The sequence below is a fragment of the Thalassophryne amazonica genome, chromosome 17 (genome assembly GCF_902500255.1).
Source record: "Thalassophryne amazonica chromosome 17, fThaAma1.1, whole genome shotgun sequence".
In the NCBI taxonomy this organism is placed as follows: domain Eukaryota; kingdom Metazoa; phylum Chordata; class Actinopteri; order Batrachoidiformes; family Batrachoididae; genus Thalassophryne; species Thalassophryne amazonica.
In genome coordinates, this window is record NC_047119.1 from 25,099,094 (window position 1) to 25,120,424 (window position 21,331).

The 21,331-nt window shown below is 44.4% G+C and overlaps 1 protein-coding gene across 1 annotated transcript in view; it reads left to right on the forward strand.

The window, feature by feature from the left end:
• The window catches only part of LOC117530103 (astrotactin-2), a 362,187-nt gene that overhangs the window by 38,554 nt on the left and 302,302 nt on the right, over positions 1-21,331 (forward strand). Inside the window, exons 4-5 of the mRNA XM_034193043.1 lie at positions 15,183-15,257; positions 17,484-17,621. Coding sequence (XP_034048934.1) covers positions 15,183-15,257; positions 17,484-17,621 — 213 coding nt within the window. The remainder of the gene's footprint in view (positions 1-15,182; positions 15,258-17,483; positions 17,622-21,331) is intronic.

The window sequence follows — 21,331 nt, forward strand, 5'->3', positions numbered from 1 at the left end:
GTTGGTTGTTTTTGGCTGACCCCAGCATTTGAGAAGCACCATTGTCCCTCTCCTTCCCTATCTCCTCTTTCTAGACACACATTCTCCTCTTAACCATTTTCAAACTGACTGGTTTGCCTGGATTGAAAGAATTGTTGCTCGTTCCCTCGGATCATGCAAGCCATGCTCCACTTTGCTTCAGAGCTGCAGTGAGTAACGATATAGCAGCTGCTGAAAAAGTTGAGATATTTTCAAAATAAAGCACTCAGAATGGCCAGAAAAACAAAAGCTGAAACACTGTGAAAATTATGCTGGTCTGTTCCACTCCTCGACACAAAACATCATCGCATTTTAATATTGTGAGATCTTGTGGCACAAGATCTTGTCACACTCGTAGTGCAAACCACTTTTTTGTTTTCAGCTAATTTGAAATAATCCCAAACATTTGAAGGTTTTGATATTTGAGAAGTTTTACCAACAGTGTTCGTACCTGAGTCTGTCTGCGCTGCAGTCGCTGTGATTCTTTTTAAGTGGAACAGAGCTGACCAAGGAATGGAGGCAAAAAGAACTCTCGTCACATCACCCATGCAGGCACACAGTCACAAAGCATTGTGGCTTTAAGGAGTAACATTTGGTATTGAACCATATTAGAAATCACAAATTTAAATTCATTTAAAAAAAATACATAATATGATGCATCCGTTTAAAAAAATAACATTTACACATTTTCAGCATCTATGTAATTGACTTGAATATCATAGCTGTCTATTTTGGAATGATGGTGGTTTCATGGTACATCCAAATTTCCACCTTTGTAGTTGCAAAGTCTTGAAAACAGCTCATATATTTTTTTTTTAATTTTTGTTTGTTGTTTGTTATTTATTGAGTCATTGTGGTGCATTTAGTGATATCCATCCAATGCTGTGCAGTTCCACTTTGATTTCATTTTTTTTTTTCTTTTCTTTATTTTTACCATCTGCTGCTGGCGCTTTAATATATGTCAAAGGGGAGTCCAAAGAACAAAAGAAAGGAGTTGAAAGAAAGTGTGAAGTCATGTTGCGCAATGGAACAAATTGCAAGCCTAACGAGTGAGAAAGAAGAGGACAAAACCTAAAAGAAAGACAGAAATGAGAATCAACATGATGGGGAGCCAGAACAAAGCCAAAGGAGGCCTCTTCCTGACTCCAACCTTGTTTGACATTTAGCTGGCTTGCCCAACCACTGGTTCAATATAAAAGGTCTCCTTCTGTTATCCAACTCCACCTGTCGTCAGCTGGAATCAGCCCATTCATAGATCAGGTTCCTGTTCAGTCTTTTCTATGGTTTATAGCAGAGGAAGTGTAATTTTATCCATAGCAAAACAGCAGAAATGTGTCATAGTTGTTAGTTTCATAAATTTTTATTTCATGATATATTGACTGTATGTTTGACATATTTTAATGTATACAGTGTGAAATATTTCATGCACTTCACTGTGCAATATTGTCATAGCTGTGTACATTTATTTATTTATTTACTATGTTAGTACTTTTTACTGTGCCCTTTTCGATTTTAATTCATTTTGTGCTGCTATGAATTGTGTGTTGTGTGAAGCGCCTTGAGGCGACTTTGTCATGAGATGGTGCGATATAAATTAATAAAACTGAAAAATTTGATTGAATTGCATGATAACAACAAAAAAATGTCCTTATTTCCCCCTTTTTATAATACATTTTTAAAAAATAGATTATTCAGCCCCCTTACAGATGTACATTCCAGCAGTTCACATTTTGAAACCTTGTCCTTTCCTTGGAAAACCTGAGAGCAGTGTACTGTTTCTGTAGAAAGTTACAGAAACAAGTTAAGAGGGAACTTAAACTTGCTAAACGTAACTATAAAGAGAAAGTGGAGTCATTTCTCCGCAACAATAATTCCCGCCCAGCCTGGGATGGGGTAAAGGCAATGATGTGAATGCAGTCCAGGAAAGCCCCAATCTCCCTTGGGAATAAGTCTAACTATAATCTGTCCAATGAACTGAATGATTTTTATAATCGTTTTAACATTCATGATTTTAGTAAAGAACAGTCCCTCTTCAAGGTTGCAGCTCCTGGACAGAACTCCATCCATGTCAGTAAGGATGTGGTTCAGAGGCTTTTCAGGACCACAAAGGAGAGGAAAAGTCGGGGCCCCGATGGCATTGGTGGTCACATTCTTAGGAACTGTGCTGATCAGCTGGCAGAGATCTTTTCTTTTATTTTTGAATGTTCTCTTTGTTTCCACAAGGTCATCAGTTTATGGAAAGACTCAATAATTGTTCCTGTGCCAAAAATCAGTGTACCTAAGCAGCTAAACGATTACAGGCCTGTTGCACTTACCTCCTTGGTGATGAAGACATTCAAAAAAATTGTGAAAAATGCTCTTTTAGACCTTGTCAAAGATGATTTGGATTCTCTTCAATTTGCATACAGGTCAGGTAGAGGAACTGATGATGCACTATGCACTTTACTGAATACAGTAATTGCACATTTAGAGGGGGCTAAAACCTTTGTACGTCTTTTATTCATTGATTTTTCTTCTGCTTTTAACTGCATTCAGCCACATATTCTAGCAGAGAGGTTAAAAAATGAGCACAACTTTGACCCAGGAATTTTATGCTGGTTTACAGATCTTTTAACTAACAGATCTCAGCGGGTTATAGTCATTGACGTTTTATCTGATGCTCTATTTTCTTCCACTGGTTCACCACAGGGTTGTGTCCTTTCACCTCTTTTATTTGTTCTATATACAACCATGTGTCAAAGTCAACATCAAGGCCGACTTATTGCTAAATTTGCTGATGATTCTGTCATTGTGTCTCTTTTAAATTCAGGTGATCATGACCATGGCCCTGTGTTGTCAGATTTTATCAGCTGGTGTAAATCATCCTTTTTAGATATCAATGTGAACAAAACTAAATTAACCTTAACTAGATTAACCTTTGAGCACCAGATTGACCAGGTATGTAAGAAAGCTCACCAGCGCATGCATTTTTACCGTAAACTCAGGCATTTTAATGTGGACAGTACTTTTATGAAGATGTTTTATTCTTGTTTTATTGAATCTGTTCTTACCTTTTCTTTTATCTGTTGGTATGGATTTTTAAATTTGAAAAACAAAAACCGTCTGGATCGTATTGTAAATGAGTGCAACAAGATTGCTGGCGTTTTCTTAAACGACCCGCCATCTATATATAAAAACAGATTAATTAAGAAGGCGAGGTTGATCTTGGACAATTCCAGTCACCCCCTGTACCCTGAGTTCACAATGCTTCCATCTGGTCGTACATTTATGTCTAAGAAATGTAAGACCAATAGGTATAAGAACTCTTTTATTCCCACTGTTATTAGATTTTTAAATACTATCACGAGTGGTTTTTAACTAGGTTTTCTTATTACTGAGTTATTATGTTTACTGTGTGGTGAGTTTTCATGGTGAGTTTATATGCCATATTTTAGATCATGTTATGTTTATGTATGTCCAAATGTGTTCTACTGCTGGCTGCACAACAATTTGCCCCTGGGGGGCTAATAAAGTCTACTTGATACTGCAAGTGGGCTGTTGCTCCCAGTGTGCCATGAAGGTACTGGAGGCCTGCCAAGCACAGTCATTTCAAATAAATTTTTAAATGTCTTTGCGTTTCAGTTTTGTAATAATTAAAAATTACATTTATTACAATAATAATAGTAATAAAGCTGATTTGAAATTGGGCCCCAATATTTTTGGGCTGGGATGATGTCCGTGGCAAACCAAGATATTCTGCCATTGTACCATGATCGTGTTTGAACCTTAGCTGAATTTTCAAGACATTCAAATTCCCCCCAACAATCTTTGATATGCTTTGGTAATCCCTTGCATTTATGTGGAGCCTGTAATGTTGTAGCATGTCATAACATCAGCGGTAGGTTTTCTGAAAATGTTGCAATTGTGCTAAAATTATGCTATGGGCATGCTACTGTTGTATTTGCACACATCACACTGTACAAGCTTGGGACATTTGTCATTAAATTGCTCACTTAAATAGTGTGTTACATATGCAAACTACACGCTAGATCATAGTTGTGGCTAGCCATTATCCTCACACCGATCCAATCTCACGGCAAGTTCATGATGGCACCACGAGAAGTGATTTAATCTATTAGTTTGTGATACTGTCATGAAATATAGTAGTTTTTCGTGGTGTTGAAAAAAAAAATTCATGATGGGATCATGACATTTGGGGTGATGTGGCGATGGGCATTTGGTGTTATCTTTGGGTTTTGAGCTATAGGGTTAAAATTACTCAGAGGTGACCATGTCACAAAAATGTAATACATTCTGTGACAGTGTTGCATACAAAATAAAATAAAACGACGTGAGACTGGGCTGCTTCACACACTGGTTTTTCATGGTTACAGACTGTGACCTTTTGGGATGCCTGTCATTGTACAGTGCCTTGCAGAAGTGTTCATCCCCTTGGTATTTCACACATTTAATTTTGTTTATGCCATTTCAAAAACAAAAAGTAAATAAGGTGTCTAAAATCACCTTCCTTAAACTCAAACTCAAAGTAAATCTCTACAATTTGATATAAATTAATTAAAAATATGAAAGCCAAGATGATGGGTTGCATAAGTAATGGGCCCCTTTGGTATAATACCTGTAAAAGAAAGCTATAAGAATTATTAGTAAGAAGCCATATCGTGAGCCAACAAATCCATTGTTTTTTCATTTGCATATTTTAAAATTTTGGGATTTGATTGATTGCATCATAATACAAATTATGTTTAAAGTAAAAAATAAACTTTTACCACAACATGTACAGGACCTGTTTTAAATGAGAGATTCCAGTTATACTTTGCATGGAACATTATTATTTCAGAAATCAAAGATTTGAACTACTGTAAAAAGTCATTGTGTTTCTGTTTAAGGTGGTAATATTTGGAATAAATGTCCGGATAACGTTAAGTCACTCGGTAATTTCGTTCTACAAAAATGATTAGATTAGCTATAGCTAGCTATAGATATAGATTAGATATAGCATGATGAATTAGATTTATTGATTTTGTTTTGCTTTTGGTACACTGCTGTTTGCATGTTTGTGTTTTTGAAATTTTATTTTATTTTATTTTTCCCCTTCTGCATATATAGTAATGGTAAATGCCACACTGGCAGAACCATTTATGTACATTAATGCACATATATGCAATTTATTCTTGCAAGACAGAAGGTATGCAGTGTGAGTGAACGTGGTGTGCGTCCCCCATCCACCCTTCCCTATTAGCCTACACCATCCTACTCAAAGGCCAACCGACAACTTCTATCAGGAAGGGTCGACCGCCAAAACAACACAAAGACAGACAAGAACGAAAGACAAGTGGTGAAGACAGTAACTGTGATGAGAAGTGAGACACCAAGGAGACGGGGCCCCAACCATACAACTTACCAGGACAAACAACCACGCATGAACAAACAGTGACAGCAACAGTCTGTTGCCTAATTACACTAATCTAGGACACCAGAGTCTTGATCCCCTTGAGAGCACCCGAAACCAAATTGTGGTGACGGCCACAAACACATAACCATCTACGCACAGAGACCCAGATCGCAACTAAATATCCGATCACAACTGTGGCTGGTGTGTTGGAACAAGACAAACGTACAGAACCTTACCATATGATGTGGACCACTCTGGCACGCCTGGAGCCATACGGCCAACCGCAAGCAATGACGGACATGGGTCCAGGACGCAGGGCCCCAGGAGAAACCAGGAGAAAAAGGGAAGTGGAAGGGCATATGGACCAGGAAGGGCAGCCACCAGAGCAACGGCCTGGCAGCGCCGGAACGCACCCCTCGTACCGCCCCCCACTCCACGGAGGCACAGGAAGCAACCCCATACCCAAGGGAAGGGCATAGGGTGCCAGCAAGGGCCCACAAAAGGGAGGCCCTAGAACCACACCACCCGGGCCACGGCCTCCAAATGCGAGCGGCGGCGGGGACAGGGGGCCAAGGAGCCATTGCAATTGAACCCAAAGTGCGGGCAGGGACCAACGTGCCAAATGAGGGCGGGGTCCTGCCCCCAGACAAGAGGCAGGACCCAAGTCCCCAGGCCAGGAAACACACAAGGCTCCCCCAACATCCATATTATATATATATATATATATATATATATATATATATAATATCTGGACCTATATATTAATACCTGGCCCCTCCCCATTCCAGAACCTGCTGGATGATGACACTAACCTGGTTGAGGACTAGAATGACAGGCTGAAGGTTTCAGTATGTCTCCTTGCTGTTGCAGTAGTCAAGAAAGCCAAAGCCAGAGAAAGCAGGCTCAGATGCCAAAGAAAAATGAGGAGTGTGTGAGTGAGAGGATGGCTGTTGCAGAGACACAACTGTGGCATGAAAATTCAGTAAGGTGTATCTTCTATTATACATTGCAAATCTAAGGTGGAACTATACTAGTGTACACTAAGGTACTCCTAAAAAAAAAAAAAAAACAGAGAAAGAAAGAAGAAAGAGACAGAGCACCACATAGGTGCCTGGTCTTGAGAAGCAGGGATGGTACGTTTAAAAGCTTTTTTATCTCATGGGAACTCTCCCTACTCACCCAAGCGGCTCAAGAATATGGACAGCACATACTGTATATGAGTGACATTTACACAAACAGGGCAGTAAATAACATATACAAGAAATATAATAACTATATAATATTATAGGAGTTAGTTCCTGAAACCTAAGTGTTCATACAGAAAAAGATTGAAATATACATCTACCTAGTCTGTGGACTTGTTGTAAAACAAAGTAATAGCTAATAGGCATGTATGAGATGCTCATGAGGCACCTCAAAGAGGGGGATGTCAGGTCCTTCAGGAACTTTGTCAGAATCAAACCAGACATGTTCCAACAGATGATGGAAGACCTGACCCCTAGCATCCAGAAGAGGACAACCAACTTCAGAAAGCCTCTGTCCCCTTGACTGAAGCTGCCCATCACCCTCAGGCACCTGTCCACTGAGAACCCATGCAAGTCGCTGACCTATAGGTTCCGGTTGGCCCACAGCACCATCGTGACTGTTGTGCCAGAGGCGCGCCAGGTCATATATGACCACTCCCACGGCACATTCTTCAGGTGTCCCAAAACACCAAAGAAGTGGAAGGAGGTGGCCCAGGCTTTCACTGAGAGGTGGAACTTCCATTAGTGCTGTGGTTGTATTGATGTGAAATGTGAGGGTTCAAGCTTCACCTCTACTGTGGCAGCCTCGACTATAATTACAGAGGCTTCCACTCCATAATCATACTGGCCCTAGTGGATGTGAACTATAAGTTCATGTACATAGATGTGTGTGCATTGAGCTGACTCTGACGATGGAGCTTTCAGGGAGTGTGGACTTTATCATACTCTGGTGCAAGACAAAGCTGCTCTGCCAACACGTGGAGAATACTTCTAGCATCTTGACAAACAGGTATGTACAAATACATCTTTTTGCATTTCATGAGAACTTAGTCATGTAACTACTTATTTCACAAATATGTCACTTCGGTGTGGAGTTTTATGTGTTCAAAGAATGTTGTAGTAATACAATTACTTTTCTATGTATTTAGGTTCAGGTCTCTTCAGTCATGCATGTTGCCAAAGACCTCAAATTGTCACCAAGATTGTGTTGGCAGTCTGTACCTTACACAACTTGTTGGCTGACAAGAATCCTGCCAGAATCCTGTAAGCTCCAGACAGAGAAGACTGAAAGACAAATGAAGTGCAACCAGAGGAATGGAGACAGCAGGACCCTCTTCACGGCATGCACAGGCAAACATGTTGTGTGGGCCGCTGAAGAGGAGGTACTGCTGGCCCACCACCACCAGAGGGCGCCCTGCCTGGAGTGCGGGCTCCAGGCACCAGAGGGCGCTGCCGCCTGATGAGAGCCGCCAGGGTGACAGCTGTCACCCATTACTGGACACAGCTGACTGCACTCAGCACGGAGGTATATCAGCAGGACAGCGTCTCCACCTCAGTGCCGAGATATCGCCTTGAGTTTAAGGTAATCACCTCTGCAGCATATTCTGTGTTTTTGACAATACTTGATAAGCCTTTCAGGACAGCGGACTATTGGAGACCAAGTGTTTGGATAAGTACTCCCCTTTCCTGCTTCAGTGTAACAAGAGGTGGAGGCGGCTTCGCCCCTCTCCATCTACTGGGTGCGGTCGCATCCCTACCTGTGTGTTTGTTCTCTTTTCCGCCAGCAGTACCGGATCCGATGAGCGAAGGCAGTGGCCACCTGGGAATTCGGGACTTGGCGGTTCCAGTACGTCTGGGTTTCGGTGGCAGAGGAGATCTGGGTGGTCCCGGTTCGACTAGGACGGACGTCTCCTACCTTCGGGCCTGCCCACACGACACCAGCAGATTTCGGCTTACACCTCCAAATTGTTAATTGTTGTATTAGTTGTGCTCATCTCACAACAGTAAAACTTGTTCTTTACCTTTCTCCATTGTCCGTTCATTGCGCCCCCTGTTGTGGGTCCGTGTACCGACACTTTCACAACAGGATATCTCGGCCAGCGTCATGGACCCCGAGGGGCGTCAACCGGCTGTTGAACGGCCAATGGAAGAACAAGGCGCATCGGCGGCTTCGGGAGGGGTAATCGGTGAGTTGCAGCGGATCCTCACCGCTTTCACCTCTCGGATCGATTTAATGACCGAGCAGCACGTTCTCCTAAACCGCAGGGTGGAGGCTCTCGCCGCACAAGTGGAGGCGCGCCCTCCGGGCGCCGCTGCGGCTCTCCCTCCCGAGGACCCTGCGCGTGAAAGTGACGTTCCACTGGTCGTTCAACGGTCCCTTCCTCCGTCCCCAGAAGCATACATAAGCCCTCCAGAACCGTACGGAGGCTGTGTGGAGACGTGCGCGGATTTTCTGATGCAGTGTTCGCTCGTCTTCGCACAGCGTCCCGTGATGTACGCGACTGATGCTAGCAAAGTAGCTTATGTAATAAATCTGCTTCGCGGGGAGGCACGCGCTTGGGCTACAGCGCTCTGGGAGCAGAACTCACGGCTCCTTCATACATACGATGGGTTTGTACGGGAGCTCAGAATGGTGTTCGACCATCCCAACAGAGGAGAGTCCGCTTCAACCGCGCTACTGTCAATGAGACAGGGGCGTCGGAGCGCAGCTGCCTATGCAGTCGCCTTCCGCATCGCGGCGGCGAGATCCGGCTGGAATAGCACTGCCCTCCGCGCCGCCTTTGTAAACGGACTGTCACTGGTCCTAAAAGAGCACCTGGTGGCGAAGGACGAACCGCGGGACTTAGATGGGCTCATCGATCTGGTCATACGACTCGACAACCGGTTAGAAGAACGCCGTCGGGAACGAGGCGAAGGGCGTGGCCAGGCACGCGTCGTCCCTCTCCCTTCCGGTTCCGATCGAGCTCCGCCCTCCCCACGCTCCTCTGTTCCTGCGCTCCGTGCGCCTACGGCTCCCCCTGCTGACGAAGCTATGGACACGAGCAGGGCAACATTTAGGGCACCTGGAGCACAAAGGAGGCGGGCCCACGGAGCTTGTTTTGTTTGTGGCTCGATTGAGCATCTGGCAAACGACTGCCCCGAGCGGTTAAACTCCAACGCCCGCCCCTAGAGACTGGGCCAGGGGTGGGCCAAAACATTCACGTGGGACACACCCACATTGCCACACGACTCCCAGTCACGATCCTGTTTGAGGATTCAACCCTGAAGGCCCCAGCACTGGTGGACACGGGCTCTGAGGGAAATCTGCTAGACAGTAGATGGGCCAGGGAGATAGGGCTCCCTCTGGTGGCTCTTACCTCGCCTGTGCAGGTTCGGGCACTAGATGGCTCCCTACTCCCACCAATCACGCATAAGACACCTCCAGTAACTCTGGTGGTGTCAGGTAACCACCGGGAGGTGATCGAGTTCTTTGTGACTCAGGCCACCTCCCGTGTGGTTTTGGGTTTTCCCTGGATGCTAAAACACAATCCCCGGATCGATTGGCCGTCCGGGGTAGTGGTTCAGTGGAGCGAAACCTGCCATCGGGAGTGTCTAGGTTCCTCGGTTCCTCCCGGCTCCCAAGCTAAGGAGGAGGTCCGAGTCCCGCCCAATCTGAAGGCGGTGCCGGCGGAGTACCATGACCTCGCTGACGTGTTCAGCAAGGATCTGGCTCTCACGCTTCCTCCCCACCGCCCGTATGATTGTGCCATTGATTTGGTTCCAGGCAGTGAGTTCCCGTCCAGTAGGCTGTACAACCTCTCACGGCCGGAGCGTGAATCAATGGAGACCTACATCCGGGACTCATTAGCTGCCGGGTTGATCCGGAATTCCACCTCTCCGATGGGTGCTGGTTTCTTTTTTGTGGGTAAAAAAGATGGCGGACTTCGTCCATGCATTGATTACAGGGGGTTGAACGAAATCACGGTTCGCAATCGATACCCGTTGCCCTTGTTGGATTCGGTGTTCACCCCCTTGCATGGAGCCAAAATCTTCACCAAGCTTGATCTTAGGAATGCGTATCATTTGGTTCGGATCCGGAAGGGAGACGAATGGAAAACGGCATTTAACACCCCGTTGGGCCATTTTGAGTACCTGGTCATGCCGTTCGGTCTCACTAATGCTCCCGCGACTTTCCAAGCGTTGGTAAACGATGTCTTGCGGGACTTCCTGCACCGGTTCGTCTTCGTGTATCTGGACGATATACTCATCTTTTCCCCGGATCCTGAGACTCATGTCCGGCATGTCCGTCAGGTCCTGCAGCGGTTGTTGGAGAACCGCCTGTTTGTGAAGGGCGAGAAGTGTGAATTCCACCGCACTTCTTTGTCCTTCCTGGGGTTTATCATCTCCTCTAACTCCGTCGCCCCTGATCCGGCCAAGGTTGCGGCGGTGAGAGATTGGCCCCAACCCACAAGCCGTAGGAAGCTGCAACAGTTCCTCGGCTTTGCTAATTTCTACAGGAGGTTCATTAAGGGCTACAGTCAGGTAGTTAGCCCCCTGACAGCCCTGACCTCACCAAAAGTCCCCTTCACCTGGTCGGATCGGTGCGAAGCCGCGTTCAAGGAGTTGAAACGGCGCTTTTCGTCTGCACCAGTTCTGGTGCAGCCCGATCCTAGCCGCCAGTTAGTGGTTGAAGTGGATGCCTCGGACTCAGGGATAGGAGCGGTGCTCTCCCAGAGCGGGAAGACCGATAAGGTCCTTCACCCGTGTGCCTATTTTTCCCGCAGGTTGACCCCCGCTGAACGGAACTATGACGTCGGCAATCGGGAACTCCTTGCTGTGAAAGAGGCCCTCGAAGAGTGGAGACATCTGTTGGAGGGAACAGCCCTGCCATTCACGGTTTTCACTGACCATCGGAACCTGGAGTACATCAGGACCGCCAAGCGGCTGAACCCCAGGCAAGCCCGCTGGTCACTGTTCTTTGGCCGTTTTGACTTCCGGATTACCTACCGTCCCGGGACCAAGAATCAACGATCGGATGCATTGTCCCGGGTGCACGAAGACGAAGTCAAAACGGAACCGTCGGATCCCCCGGATCCCATCATCCCGGAGTCCGCTATCGTGGCCGCCCTCACCTGGGACGTGGAGAAGACCGTCCGGGAGGCCCTGACCCGTGACCCGGACCCCGGAAACGGACCAAAGAACAGACTATACGTCCCACCAGAAGCTAGGGCTGCAGTCCTGGACTTCTGTCACGGTTCTAAGCTCTCCTGTCACCCTGGGGTGCGAAGGACCGTGACAGTCGTCCGGCAACGCTTCTGGTGGGCATCCCTGGAGGCCGACGTCCGGGACTACGTCCAGGCCTGTACCACCTGCGCCAGGGGCAAGGCCGACCACAGAAAGACCTCAGGGCAGCTACAGCCACTGCCCGTGCCTCATCGCCCCTGGTCCCACATCGGCCTGGACTTTGTCACGGGTCTCCCGCCGTCCCAGGGAAACACCGTCGTCTTCACGATAGTGGACCGTTTCTCCAAGGCGGCCCACTTCGTGGCCCTCCCGAAGCTCCCAACGGCCCAGGAGACAGCGGACCTCCTGGTCCACCACGTCGTCCGTCTGCATGGTATACCATCAGACATCGTCTCCGATCGCGGCCCCCAGTTTACCTCACACGTTTGGAGGAGCTTCTGCCGGGAACTGGGGGCCTCGGTCAGCCTTTCGTCCGGGTACCACCCCCAGACCAACGGGCAAGCAGAGCGGGCCAACCAAGAATTGGAGCAGACACTACGCTGTGTGACAGCCGCGCACCCGACGGCCTGGAGTACCCACCTGGCCTGGATCGAGTACGCCCACAACAGCCAAGTGTCATCAGCCACCGGCCTCTCCCCGTTTGAGGTGTGCTTGGGGTATCAGCCCCCCTTGTTTCCGGTGGTTGAGGGAGAGGTCGGTGTGCCCTCGGTCCAGGCCCACCTACGGAAGTGCCGTCGGGTGTGGCGTGCTGCCCGCTCTGCTTTGTTGAAGGCCCGGACGAGGGCGAAGAAACATGCAGACCGGCGGCGGGCCCCGGCCCCCACGTATCGTCCTGGGCAGGAAGTGTGGTTGTCCACCAAGGACATTCCCCTTCAAGTGGACTCCCCCAAGCTCCAAGAACGATACATCGGTCCCTTCAAAGTCCTCAAAGTCATCAATCCCGCCGCAGTGAGGCTTCAGCTTCCGGCCTCACTGCGGATTCACCCAGTGTTTCATGTCTCCCGGATAAAACCCCATCACACCTCACCCCTCTGCACCCCGGGTCCGGCACCACCTCCTGCCCGGATCATCGACGGGGAACCGGCTTGGACCGTGCGCCGGCTCCTCGATGTCCGTCGAATGGGCCGGGGTTTTCAGTACCTGGTGGACTGGGAGGGGTACGGCCCCGAAGAACGCTCCTGGGTGAAGAAGGGCTTCATCCTGGACCCGGCCCTCCTGGCCGACTTCTACCGACGCCATCCGGACAAGCCCGGTCGTGCGCCAGGAGGCGCCCGTTGAGGGGGGGGTCCTGTTGTGTGGGCCGCTGAAGAGGAGGTACTGCTGGCCCACCACCACCAGAGGGCGCCCTGCCTGGAGTGCGGGCTCCAGGCACCAGAGGGCGCTGCCGCCTGATGAGAGCCGCCAGGGTGACAGCTGTCACCCATTACTGGACACAGCTGACTGCACTCAGCACGGAGGTATATCAGCAGGACAGCGTCTCCACCTCAGTGCCGAGATATCGCCTTGAGTTTAAGGTAATCACCTCTGCAGCATATTCTGTGTTTTTGACAATACTTGATAAGCCTTTCAGGACAGCGGACTATTGGAGACCAAGTGTTTGGATAAGTACTCCCCTTTCCTGCTTCAGTGTAACAAGAGGTGGAGGCGGCTTCGCCCCTCTCCATCTACTGGGTGCGGTCGCATCCCTACCTGTGTGTTTGTTCTCTTTTCCGCCAGCAGTACCGGATCCGACGAGCGAAGGCAGTGGCCACCTGGGAATTCGGGACTTGGCGGTTCCAGTACTTCTGGGTTTCGGTGGCAGAGGAGATCTGGGTGGTTCCGGTTCGACTGAGACGGACGTCTCCTACCTTCGGGCCTGCCCACACGACACCAGCAGATTTCGGCTTACACCTCCAAATTGTTAATTGTTGTATTAGTTGTGCTCATCTCACAACAGTAAAACTTGTTCTTTACCTTTCTCCATTGTCCGTTCATTGCGCCCCCTGTTGTGGGTCCGTGTACCGACACTTTCACAACAAAACAGGCAACACTGGAACAGCAGTTGGGAAAAGTACCTGACTGAGTACTACAGTAGTGCGGGAGTTGTGGCCCGAGTGTCTAAGGAGATAATTTTGTATAAATTTGTGTATATTTTGTACCAATAAACATATGGTTTATTAATTTAGAATGCATCCAGTCATTGTTAATACTTTAATGAACTTTATTACATTTATTTGTTACAACAAAATAAATATGTAACAAACAAAAACCTTCCTGAGTATGACACTCATTCACAGTCCCAGTCAAAAATCCTAACACCTGGCTTGTCACCATCAGGTAGGAATGCTGTGCTGTCTGCCAATTGGTGTTGTGGTGGGCATCAGGCAGGTGGTCAAGCAGGACTGGTCCAACTGCTGCAGTCCACCTCGTACCTGGTATAAGGGTTCACAAAAGGGTTTGAGCTAGGACGACTCTGACTATGTGATGAGAAAATTTGTTGTGCTGATTTTTTTTAACATGTTCAAAATTCAAGTGACACAAGACCAACCCACTGTGACTCAGGCGAGGAGATTGTGAAACCCTTTGAATGTTTATGGAATTTCGGGAACTCCCTCGCAAATGCCGTTTGCAAGTTGTCGCTGTCCAGTGACATACCGCTGCAAGGTTGTTTTTTTTTTTGTTTTTTGTTTTTTTTTTTTGTGGAAAATGCAAAATCATAATGTCCTACCTTAAAAAAAATCTGATGAAGCTAATTAATTCATTTTGCCTGTTGGTTAATTTAACAGGTCCTGATCCTGATATTTTCTTGAGATGATGTCGTAAATGGCAGCCCAGTCTTGCTTTTTTTTTTTTTGTGATACTGTTGCAGGCAAGTCTTAGTCATTATGTTTAACCCTAATGCTCCCCCCCACCCTGTGTCACCCCACATTTTGTGACACCATCACAAAATAGTTTTGTGATACTGTCATGAAAATGTAACAGTTTGTGATGGTATCACAAACGAATAGCTTAAATCACTTTTTGTGACGCCATTGCAAACTTGGTGTGCTGTTGGGTTGTAGATGGTGAATCATATTTCTTTTGCTATCTAAGGTGAATCTATGAAGTTTTCATTTAGTTTGTTCTTTCCAAAAGCTTTGTACCATTTCTTTCTACAGCCATATTGTAAAAGCAAAACTTTGACTTACAATTGACTTAAAATGAAGTGCTGTGCCCATTTTGTTTAAAAAAATAAAATTCTTCATCTTTAATGCTGCCAAGTGAAATGCAACAACCTCTTATCATTTTACTAATTGTTGATAAACCAGCTTCCACCATTACTGCCATCTGCTGGGCTGGAGGATAAATCATATCAGAGTCAACAATAAAAATAGCTTCAGTAGTTAACTTTGGTGATCTGTATTCCAGCCTTATCATGTCTCACTTTAGTACCACAATATTTGTTGTCACAATGTCTCCTGACACCTCTGTTGTTTTACCAGTAAGGATTTGCACATATTTTCTCAGTTTGATTCTGTGTTCACTTTTTTCTGTCCTTGTTCTAGTCCTTGGCCGTACGCTAACTTGGAGAAAGGCTATGACCTAGTTACTGGAGAGCAGGCCCCAGAGAGGATCTTCAGGTGAGATCCTTTGTTTTGGTGTGCATCCTGAGTGCATGTCTTCTGCTGACCATCTGTGACTATGAGCACAAACACTGGGGGTGATGGTGATGTTCTTCGCATATGTGCAAGTGTGTGTGAGCTTTGGAGCATAAAGCCGAGCAGCCTGGATGATCCACATAGACATATTATAGGGCCACACAAACTTACCTCTTGTCGAGGGGCAGTCTTAACCCATAGGTTGTCGTGCGAAGCAGTCGCCCACGGGGCTGTTCTGGATGAACCTGCTCCAGATGCTTTTACTGCCATTTTGGTTCAACTTTTCATTCTTGATGGGGTCATTGTGTCTGACATTTCCCAGGAAGAGCCAAGCTCAACGGACCCATTCAAAAACCATCCAGCTGTCCTTTTCAACTGGTTATGTTTTATCTTCATATTTATTTAATTTTATTTTTATTTTGTGCTATTAGTCCATATAACAATTGTACTTTCTCTGCATTCTTTCCATGAAATAGGTTGGAGCACCCAGTCTAACTGTGTTACAAAAGCATTGATGCTCCAGTTATTTTACAGAACAAAATTAGTATTCATATTATAAAAAGTACAATGGGTAATGAAGTCATAATTAAGTTAAAATAAATATTGGAATAAAGCTTTGAACTGTACAAATTCCTAAAACTGACACTGAATTGAGTGCGTATAATTGCAGCTACAGTTGTGTACCGAGTTGCCAAGACTTTTAACCTTTAAGATTTGAACTTTTTGCTGTGTTGCCAAGGGGATCTGATGTCGAGTTCTTTGGGCTGATCCATCTGTGTGCACATCGCAAATATGGCTGGTAATACTGATGTCACCATCTTCAGTGATGAGTGGAAAAAGTAGGCTGTCATTCTGAACACGGATAGAGCCGCTGTTAATATTGCACTTTGAGTTGTGACCAAATTATGTCACACTGGTGCAATCGGAGAATCTCTCGAGCTGCACTGAGAACACACTTCACATTGTTTTTAATTAGCTTTTCATGTGAGGGTGGGGGGGAACCACAGTGACGTAGATATTTTGTGGGGAATTGTGGAGAAGGGTTCACAATATCACATTTTCAGCACAGACCCGCATGTCTTTGCTGAAAGCATGGAGGAAATTGCCACCAATTAAAATTTAATTGGCTGCAAACAATGACAGTGATCTGCAGCATATCTGCAGGATTGTGTGCTTTCTTTCCACCGTACTCAGAATGTTTTGCCCACTAAAAGCCAATTTTGTATAAATATGTACATAGATGCAGACATTCAAACAGTACTGTTCAAATGTCTTCAGCAACTTGGTGTTTCTGAATAAATGTTTTTCTTAGTGTTTGTTCTTTTTTAGTATATCTTGAAATATTAAAAAAACTGAATTGAGAATTTGGCTACTTACGAAAACTAGCATATTAACAAAAGTAGCACACCTTTTCAGTTTTATTAAAAACTAATTTGGTTGTAGGTTTAAAGCTAATGAATTATTCCACAAAGACAAAAATTTGTGGGAAAATAATCAATAAATAATGAATAACCTTGGGATCATTGTCCCAAAATAATTCACCCCCCCCCCCCCCCCCCCCCCCCCCCCCCCCCCCCCGAAAAAATGTCTAATGTTTATTTTATTTCATCTTGAGTGGTTAACCACTGTTATTAGAACTTATTTAAAAGCTTTATGTTATTTTTGGAGCCTTCATCATGCTTTTTTTTCCCTCACATTGAGGTCAGTGTGCTTCTACAGTCAGCAGATTAGACATACAGTATCTTTCTCAAGGACATTTTGACACACACAACAATCAGGGATCAAATCCACCAACCCTTTTGTGAGCAAACAACCTCCTGAACCAGCTGAGCTATAATTGCCCCACTTCATTGTTTTTGTCTTTTTTATTTAAAAAGATTGTGATGCATAAGATTTTAGTGTGAAATTGAACATATACAGTAATAGAAATTATCAGATTATTCAGAATTTTTTATACTGTTGGATACCTTACCTCCTTCAATTTTAATTCCTCTTTATTAAATAATATACAATGATAATCATAATAATAATAGTCCTTTAACAGTGGACTCTTGGTGTCTCTCAAACTGTCACCACCCATTCACCAAGCAGGCTGTTACATTCTTGCCTTCATTCCAGTACCACAACCACATATTTACATTTTGCATGAGAAAAGAAATGCAGTAAGAGTAATTTGAGTGACGTTTCTTCCAATAACTATGCCAACAGGTCATTCTACAGTCTTGGTCAGGGCTTGTGGCTGCCAGTCAGCAAGAGCTTTGTGGTACCACCAGTGGAACTGTCAATCAGTCCCATCGCCAGCTGTAAGACAGACGTGTTGGTTACTGAAGATCCAGCTGAGGTCAGGTCAGTCTGCACACCGTTCAGAATGTTTCAGCTGAAAAACAGACTCTGAAGTACGGCTCTTCTGCAGGCTCAACCCCTGTATCACCAAAATGTCAGAAATGCGTGCATTATGTTGGATAAAGGGTGTTTCTTTAAGTGTGAGTTTTGGTAAAACTGTTGTGATGCTGTTATATTAATAGAGATCTATTATAGTCAACAAACATTAGAATGTTGCAGTGTCATTTCAGACATCTATTTAGTTATTTAGTACCACATCCAGTGCTGTCATGTGATACTAGAACACACCTGAGATGGTAGCACCTGGTGACTGAATTTTCATTTATTTATTATGTTTTTATAGGACTGATGAACATGCCATGCATACAAGACAAATATGTTTATTTAACAATTAATTAACATAATAAATACTGTAGTCATTTTTAAAACTCATAGATATTTAGCATTAATTGAGAGGTGGTTAAAGTTTTCCACAAATAAATGGATTTCTGGATTTGGATCATATTGCTCTATGAGTATACAGTGCATCTGGAACATATTCACAGCGCTTCACATTTTCCACATTTTTATGTTACAGTCTTATTCCAAAATAGATGAATTTTTTCCATCAGTATTCTACACATGATACCCCATAATGACAATGTGATTTTTAGATTTTTGCAAATTTATTAAAAGTAAAAAAACTAAGGAATCACATCTACATAAGTATTCACAGCCTTTGCTATGAAGCTCAAAATTGAGCTCAGGTGCATCCAGTTTCCACTGATCATCCTTGTGATGTTTCTCCAGCTTAATTGGAGTCCATCTGGGGTAAATTCAGTTGATTGGACATGATTTGGAAAGACACACACCTGTCTACATATAAAGTCCCACAGTTGACAGTGCATGTCAGAGCACAAACCAAGCATGATGTCAAAGGCATTGTCTGTAGACCTCTGAGGCAGGATTGTCTTGAGGCATAAATCTGGGTAAGGCATGGGTTAAAGTTCTCCATCACCACGACGGATTTCCGTCATTTGGACAATTTAACCACACATACCATTGTAAAACAGCTAACTGATCATCTGCAGAGGAATGGTCTATTTGAAGAGTTTCAGTCAGGTTTTAGAATTCATCATAGTACAGAAACAGCATTAGTGAAGGTTACAAATGATCTTCTTATGGCCTCGGACAGTGGACTCATCTCTGTGCTTGTTCTGTTAGACCTCAGTGCTGCTTTTGATACTGTTGACCATAAAATTTTATTACAGAGATTAGAGCATGCCATAGGTATTAAAGGCACTGCGCTGCGGTGGTTTGAATCATATTTGTCTAATAGATTACAATTTGTTCATGTAAATGGGGAATCTTCTTCACAGACTAAAGTTAATTATGGAGTTCCACAAGGTTCTGTGCTAGGACCAATTTTATTCACTTTATATATGCTTCCCTTAGGCAGTATTATTAGATGGTATTGCTTAAATTTTCATTGTTACGCAGATGATACCCAGCTTTATCTATCCATGAAGCCAGAGGACACACACCAATTAGCTAAACTGCAGGATTGTTTTACAGACATAAAGACATGGATGACCTCTAATTTCCTGCTTTTAAACTCAGATAAAACTGAAGTTATTGTACTTGGCCCCACAAATCTTAGAAACATGGTGTCTAACCAGATCCTTACTCTGGATGGCATTACCCTGACCTCTAGTAATACTGTGAGAAATCTTGGAGTCATTTTTGATCAGGATATGTCATTCAATGCGCATATTAAACAAATATGTAGGACTGCTTTTTTGCATTTACGCAATATCTCTAAAATCAGAAAGGTCTTGTCTCAGAGTGATGCTGAAAAACTAATTCATGCATTTATTTCCTCTAGGCTGGACTATTGTAATTCATTATTATCAGGTTGTCCTAAAAGTTCCCTAAAAAGCCTTCAGTTAATTCAAAATGGTGCAGCTAGAGTACTGACGGGGACTAGAAGGAGAGAGCATATCTCACCCATATTGGCCTCTCTTCATTGGCTTCCTGTTAATTCTAGAATAGAATTTAAAATTCTTCTTCTTACTTATAAGGTTTTGAATAATCAGGTCCCATCTTATCTTAGGGACCTCGTAGTACCATATCACCCCAATAGAGCGCTTCGCTCTCAGACTGCAGGCTTACTTGTAGTTCCTAGGGTTTGTAAGAGTAGAATGGGAGGCAGAGCCTTCAGCTTTCAGGCTCCTCTCCTGTGGAACCAGCTCCCAATTCAGATCAGGGAGACAGACACCCTCTCTACTTTTAAGATTAGGCTTAAAACTTTCCTTTTTGCTAAAGCTTATAGTTAGGGCTGGATCAGGTGACCCTGAACCATCCCTTAGTTATGCTGCTATAGACGTAGACTGCTGGGGGGTTCCCATGATGCACTGTTTCTTTCTCTTTTTGCTCTGTATGCACCACTCTGCATTTAATCATTAGTGATCGATCTCTGCTCCCCTCCACAGCATGTCTTTTTCCTGGTTCTCTCCCTCAGCCCCAACCAGTCCCAGCAGAAGACTGCCCCTCCCTGAGCCTGGTTCGGCTGGAGGTTTCTTCCTGTTAAAAGGGAGTTTTTCCTTCCCACTGTAGCCAAGTGCTTGCTCACAGGGGGTCGTTTTGACCGTTGGGGTTTTACATAATTATTGTATGGCCTTGCCTTACAATATAAAGCGCCTTGGGGCAACTGTTTGTTGTGATTTGGCGCTATATAAAAAAAAATTGATTGATTGATTGATTGACATACGTGTGCGTACGTGGTGTCATGCATGTTTTGGGGCCGAAATATGATAGTCTCACTGTCAAAGCAACATCCCATTCTGTGCTTATCAAAGCAGCAGTAATGTCAGCGTGGACTGCGGAAGAAGGGACTGTGTGAATTTTCCCTCCTCTACGTTCTGTTTACTGCTTGCCATGAGCCACGGTCCTTCTCCTCCCTGTCTTTGTGGGAACATTGGCAGACACTCCCCAAGTAGAGCGGGGTGTGGCTTGCTTTGAACCAGTGAAGCAATGATCCGACTCTGCTTCGATGGTTTGTTGCTTTATCTTCATTTTCCCCCGCTAAAACCCTAAAGAGCATATGTTTGTGAGTAATATTTACCTTTTTTATATTAAACCGACCTGTTATGGTCTTCTAAAACAGTTGATAGATGTATTTTATAACTTAAAAATGGGACCGATGTTAACGCGTTAGCATGTCTTTGGCGTTTTCAAAGTTAAACTTAGCATTAAGCTGTTCGCATCTCAGCACAGTTTGTGTGCATGTTTTCTGTATAATAAATAATTAATGGCTTAGTGTTTGTTGTCATAAACGAGTCAAATGTATTACGAATTGTAATTTATTTTTATTTATATATTAATAATAATAATCAGAAGAATCAGAATCACCTTTATTGTCATTGTAATTTCCGTTACAATGAGATTTGAGTGCAACTCCAAAAAGGTGCTTTCCGTGGTGCGAGTAATTTTTAGCCAAATAAAACATAGTGAAATTTAACGGTAAATTATTCAGAGTATATGCACAACTAATATAAACATAAGGTAAAATAAAATGAAATGTGGACTAAGTAATGTAAAACGAGAATTATATACAACTGTTTTATTTAAGTTAAATGACAATTTGTTTCAGTCAAACCACATCTAAGCTGTGTTTTTACACAAGAAAAAAATAAAATGCAGTAAACTGCACATTTGTGTCTTTTTTCATGAAA